The sequence below is a fragment of the Phalacrocorax carbo genome, chromosome 6, assembly GCF_963921805.1.
Source record: "Phalacrocorax carbo chromosome 6, bPhaCar2.1, whole genome shotgun sequence".
Classification (NCBI taxonomy): Eukaryota; Metazoa; Chordata; class Aves; order Suliformes; family Phalacrocoracidae; genus Phalacrocorax; species Phalacrocorax carbo.
In genome coordinates this window covers 14,766,771-14,773,333 of record NC_087518.1, presented here as the reverse complement: position 1 = coordinate 14,773,333, position 6,563 = coordinate 14,766,771, and the positions used below count along the sequence as shown (strand labels likewise).

The 6,563-nt window shown below is 44.2% G+C and overlaps 1 protein-coding gene across 2 annotated transcripts in view; it reads right to left on the bottom strand.

The window, feature by feature from the left end:
* Positions 1–3,157, bottom strand: part of DENND6A (DENN domain containing 6A) — a 28,481-nt gene extending 25,324 nt beyond the window's left edge. The window contains exon 1 of one of the 2 annotated variants that reach the window (XM_064453842.1): positions 2,898–3,157. In XM_064453842.1, coding sequence (XP_064309912.1) covers positions 2,898–3,080 — 183 coding nt within the window. In that variant the 5' untranslated portion in view covers positions 3,081–3,157. Of the gene's footprint in view, positions 1–2,148; positions 2,176–2,897 lie in introns of those variants that run through there. The other variant, XM_064453843.1, reaches the window with a different exon arrangement.
* Between the last annotated feature and the right edge of the window lie 3,406 nt (positions 3,158–6,563).

Sequence of the window (6,563 nt, the reverse complement as noted above, 5' to 3'; positions counted from 1 at the left end):
ACGAGACAAGAACATACAGGAAAGATGACAAACCTGAGACACTTAAATTTCAGCTTAAAAGTTCCTCAAAAAAACTCAAAATTACTGAAATGGGTGGCTAGCTTATAAGCAAAGAAATTTCAAAATAAATTCAAATATTATGTTTCAAAGAAGGTTTCAGTGCTTTCATAGATAGCAACTTCTCTAAAAACAGAAGTTCAGTGCAATAAGACTAACCTAGTCCAGGGTGCTCATATTACCATACCGCAAACATCCAGTTATCTAATTTAACCTTGTTTGACAAAGTATAAGTAACTATACCTCCTAATAATATAATGCTATCCTACTCTAAGAAAACAACAAATATATGCACTGGCTGGTCTCTGACTAAGCAGGCTTTCTGTGCGCTGGCCATAAAATCCCCGATTCATTTCTTTTTCCCCTCAGTCCTCTACCCAATGACATCCAGGACACAACAAACTATTAGTGTAACTAAAGCTAAAAGTAGACATATATTTGGAACACCAGTCCAGCATTTAGTGAACCTAGCACCATCTTTTTTTTTATCTCTTAACATTTTCCGAGGCCATCTTATGCTAAACAATACATTCAAATGCAACTTTTTCAGCAGCTGAATGATGCTGAGATGATCTACATCTAGCCAGATGACTGGAGTACAGACCAGACTTCAATTCATGCTCCTTTTCCTCACTAGCTGGTGTATCTTCCCAGAAGTCAAAGGACAAGGAGTAAAAACAGTTGTAACTGTTACCTCTATCCTGTCACACCTGCCCAGCCTTTCCAACCTGCAGGGACGGCCAGATCAGAATGATGCAGTGATAATGAAAGCAAGCACAGCCCAGGTAAGGTTTTTACCAGATTTCACAACATTCTCAACAACCTCACTAAAGAAATCCAAACCAAAATGGACATGAACATTCCTGTGAGCTACCGCTATGCCTGCTGTTCAGCAGCAGAAGGTGTTGAAGAGGAAGCTGCCTATCAAAGCACAAAAGCAAAGGGGAAAAGACAAGACTGCAAGGTAGACACAAAGAAGAATTAGTGGAGACCATCACTTATAGTCTCCAAATGTTTGCCTCCATAATCTAAATGTCCTTTACATGTATTTTATCCCCCCCCAGAACTAATAATCTAACTCGCCAGACAAGAAACAAAACAAAAAAAGCCTAATTTGTAGGTGAAAGAAAGTTAACTTGAAAAGTGTGGCTATTGAACTTTGGTAACTCTTGGGAACTCTTCCCCTCCAACAGTCATAAAAACTTTTTTCTGGAAGTGCAGATTTGGACAAGGAACTGCTTCTTTCTGTCTAAGGAGTTTCCAAGAGAGAAATAAAACATCATCTTTTGTGTGTGTGCAACAATGGAAATGCTTGCTTTGCATTTCCGTTCTTTCAAAATTCTGTACTGTTAAATAACCTAATTGTTAAGGATTCTAATTGAAACTAAAAGCTGATTATTCTTCCTGCAGCAACCTAACCAAAAAAAACCTCAGGCATTAGCTATATAGACATTTTAAGTTTAATTTTATGCAACCATTCAACTAAAATTAATGGGACCGTTAACACAGTTGTTTGCAGACCGGATGAAGGCTACTCTGTGCTTCCTTCAGCCATCGAGCACAGGTTATGAAGAAATTCTTGTCTTTGTTGCTAACAAAATCTTAAAACATCAAGCAAACATAACTTAGCTAATTAGCACAGCATACACTGGCTTCTTGTTTGCATTCCTCTTGCAGCCAACAATGACATGAATTAAGTATTTTAAATATTGTAATAGCTAGCTTAGTTGTATTTTAGGCCAGTCTGCAGAGGCGGAAGGGAGGCGGAAGGGAGGCGGAAGGGAGGCGGAAGGGAGGCGGAAGGGAGGCGGAAGGGAGGCGGAAGGGAGGCGGAAGGGAGGCGGAAGGGAGGCGGAAGGGAGGCGGAAGGGAGGCGGAAGGGAGGCGGAAGGGAGGCGGAAGGGAGGCGGAAGGGAGGCGGAAGGGAGGCGGAAGGGAGGCGGAAGGGAGGCGGAAGGGAGGCGGAAGGGAGGCGGAAGGGAGGCGGAAGGGAGGCGGAAGGGAGGCGGAAGGGAGGCAGGCATTTTTCCCTGCACACCGTTTGCTGCACAGTCCTATGGTGAATATGGTGAAACGGGATGTGAAACAGACCCAAAAGATCATTGTTCTTTCCAGTTTATTTTTCAGACCGATCAGTACCCTAATGCAGTTCCACATGCAATTTCATAGATGTCTGCCTGTTGGACAAAACAGCAAAGAGCAGCAGGGAGTTAAAAAAACCCTGCAGTTTGCGGCAGTGTCACTAATGCATCACCTCAGTTTGACATTCATTTAATGGTGCAAGGAAAATTATCTAAATGTTTGAAGCATTTATTTGCATACCTTCACGATCTTGGGAAAACTGTTAATTACAAAGACTACTTGCATTCACGCTGTTATTATGCTCTTGTAAAATCTTTAACACCTAGGTGCCATGTAAATTAGCGCTATTCGTATATAAAGCAAGCTGACTGTGCATTTAACACAGCTCCTGGCACGAGATGAAAACCACTCACAACGGCACACTGACGTGACAACCAGCATAATGAAAACAGTTGCTTGAAAACAATTAGGCTCACCTCACGCCCCGTGACAGCTGTGGCTGGCAAAGGCTCCCCACAGCACGCTCCCCCCGCGCGCCGTGCCAGCCCCCGCGGCTGCCCGCTCCCCGCCCTCAGCCGCCGTTCCGGATTTCGCACAATCACGTTTCCCTCAAAGCGCCGCCGAGCTTCCCCCGCCACCCTGCAACGCCGGCACCAGAGGAAGCGCCCGATTCCGGCGGGGCCCCGCCGCAGCGCCGCCCGCCGCCGGGGAAGGGTGCCCGCACCGCACGTCGCCGCTCCCGCCGCCGCCCCGCGTACCTCCACGGCCTGCCCCAGCTCCAGGTCGAAGCCCACCACGCACACGCAGTGCAGCCAGGCCGAGAAGCGGTCCCAAGGCAGCAGCGACAGCCACCGCTCGGGGCCATCTGCCTCCGCCAGCACCGCCCCCGCGTCCTCGCCGGCCTCCGCGGCGGCGCCCGGGCTCCGCTCCCGCAGCGACATGGCGCTGCCCGGGCCCGCGCCGGCTCCCGCCCCGGCCCGCCGCGGAGCCACGTGACCGGCGGCGCCCCGCCCCGCTTCCTCGGGGGGGGCAGAGCCGCCCGCAGCGGGAGAGCCCAAGCGGGCGCCGCGGAGAAGGGGCGGCGGGGCCGAACCATTGCGGCGGCGGGGGGGAGGGGGAGGCCGCCGGCGGGATGGGCGGACTCACCGCCTCCGGAGGGCCCACCCGCGGGAAACCGCCCGTCGTCCCCTCCGCCTCGCCCACGCACGGAGCGCCCAGGGCTCGCATCGCTTCCGCGCTCCGAGCGCGCAGTGGGGCGGCGTGCCTTGGGGAAGAACATTCTCCCTCCTCGGGGGCCTTGAGACGGAGCGCGGGGGGGGACGGGACGGGACGGGACTTCTGCGGGCAACACGCCGTAGGCAAATAATCACCGTTTTCCAGTTTGGGGTGTCAGGGAACAGCATCTGGCCAAGGTTGTCGCTAAGTAATTAACAGGCACGTCCTACCCCGTGTCCTACGCGACACTGAGCATCAGCCGGGAGTCAGGGAAACACCCCACAGGCTGGGCGACTTCACCCGAGGCTGCCAGAAAATTGGAATAACATAAGCAATAGCATACTAATCTCTTAAAACCCATTTTAGCATCTTTGCCAAAAGCCCAGCTCTTCCTTTAACAATGTAAGAGTTTTCGTGTATTCTGTTAGCACAGTCCATGCCCCATTTATACTCTGGTAGGAAACATTTGGTGGAGGTGAAAGTGCTGAACAGTTTACTACACAAAACAAAAAAAATTACCACCACTCTCCTCCTAACCTGTAATTCTTATTATTTAGTTATTCTTGCTGGACTTCTGGGTGACTGCTACCAGAGCAGCTTCAACCATAGTAGATGCAGACAGGCTGGTTTCCTGAATTACTACATGCCATTTCTTCCCCAATAAAAGTTGCAAATATTAAAACCAAGACCCCACATCTATACATACTTAATAGAACACTTATGGGTCTTTAGATGCACTGTTTCCTTAAGACCCATTAACAACATTTATTTATCTATCAAACCCAAACTGTTAGAAATTAAAGGATGCTTTGATCATTATGGTAATTTCCTAAACAAAGGAGGAACAAATACGTAACTCTCACAAAATTATAATACACTAAATTATCATTGTAATTACTTAAGATACAGCAGCCTTCGGTTATCGTACACCACTAGCAACAAAGTAAATTTTAGATATAAACTAAGATACGAACAGGGCTACGTGGTGCGCAGTGGGAGCGACTGTGCAGGAAGGCTCCTGCTGTCTCTAGTTGCTTCAGGTATTTTACCATGATACCATGTAAGACTCATGAACTTTTCCAACAGTTAACTCCTGAGGTCTATAAGAGATTACCATCCAAAACAAGACGTGACGAAGACTTAGCTTCATCACGTTAAACTCAGAGCAATGATTCTGCAGTGGTATTTCATTTGCTGTTGCCATTTAAGAGATGAAATGGGGCCTGGCCAAAAGCTTTAATCACTTGGTTTAAGAAAAGGTATCATCTCACAGCTTCTTACAAGCCTTCACTTGTTTGTATTTTTATACTTTCCCTTGTTTACTTTCTTGCTACCACAGACAGAACAGAATTCTAGCTATTATCATGCATTCCCTTCCAGTTTTTGCTGGCCTCTATTTGTAAGTTTTCATGGGACTAAAAAGTATAAATATATACAAGTAAAATAAGAATAAAGTACTTAGACTGATACTCTGCTCTTTTTGTTAAACAATAACTTATTTCTACTAAGCATCAGGTGGAATTAATCTTTTGGAAGGAGAAGTTTAGAGAACAGTAACACTACATTTGAGCAAGAAGTCACTGAAAAAGACAGGATTTGCACCTACTGGAGATGTTCCTAATCACCAGGGGAATATTGTTCAGGAAGATTTTCGCCCAGCTGCTTCAGATGCCTTTTAGTTTTTGTAAAATGTGATGATATTCCTCAGTTGAGAAAGGATGTCAGTAGTTTAAGAAAAAGAATAAAAATATTTCTACATGTATTTTAAGTATTGTAACAACTGAGACTTTCTCCTTCAGGAAGCGTATCAGTGCAAGACAAAATACATACTTCAAAGGTGGAAATCTATTAACTGAGAATGCTTTGCTGCAAACTGCAATACAGTCTCATGAATAGTAGGGCTCTGCATATGAAATTTGCCCCTACAAATGAGCTCTGTCTCATTTTGCAGGAAGACAGCAATCTGTTCATATAAATATTCGGTAGGGTTTGGACAAGAGTATTTTCTAGAAAAAGCATCCCCTGTGATGTCAGTTGCTGGAATAAAAATGAGTATAGGCCTCCATGGGACAGCTGGATTCAGAAGAGGCAGAACTGTTTGGCATTTGAGCCTATCTTGCTTTCTTCCACCCTCTATCTTTCTCCTACAGCTGCTACCTCTACTGCTTTAGCCCACTTCTCTCAGCGGGATGCTTTCTATCAGGTAGCAGCAAACGCTGTGTTGGCTGCCAGCTGGCCAGTGCACATCAGCTTCAGCAGGAAGTGGCTGCGCAGGCTGTTCATACCCACTGGGTAACACCAAAGAACTGGATAAACATCATCTGCTCACCTTCTACCCCCCCACCTTCAGATTTCAATTTAAAGCAATCCTTTATTTGTATCTGAAAATTAGATCTGGTCTAATAAATATATTTATTTAAAACAAACAACAGAAATGTCATACTTATTTTTAAAATGTTTTTCCTTATTTTTCAGACAGCCACAGAAAACATCAAACATTTCAAAAAGTCAACCTCATATTAAAAGAGAAGCAATTAAGAGCTGGTTACATGATGATTATATTCTACTAAAACAATAAAGCAGTGAGGATGCTAGATATACCAACTTACCTAATTTCATTAGAAATTAAGAAACAACATATGCAAGATTAGTTACATGTTAGCATAATACTGTATTAATAGTATGCATGTCATGTTATTCTTATTTATATATGCTGTATACATATATTATCAACACAGTATACAATGTATACTGTATATAAATAGATAGGATATAGAGAGTATATTTACAAATAATGTATTTTTATATAACTGTATAAATATGACATGCATATATTTAATACATAACAAATTAATTAGTATATTCTACATATGCTTACTACGAATATTACATTAATATAATTGTTACGTTAGCAAGATACTAATTTTTATACTGGGTACAAGTATCTTTTAGTAAGTTTCATGTAAACTAGAAAGAGGAGCAGGGAAGGGTCTGAACAAAAACAAGATAAATGGAGAATCAATTTGACAAGAGAGGATTACAACAGCTGAGTTGCCTATTCTTTCAAAATTAACGCTGAAAGATAATGCAATTCCTCTTTATATAATGAGCCAGTGAGTTAAAAGATTGAGAACAGAAAATAACGTGAAACTAAGTAACAATCACAGTGCTACCATAAAAAAAAAAAAGTGTAACCACCCTTGAATAAA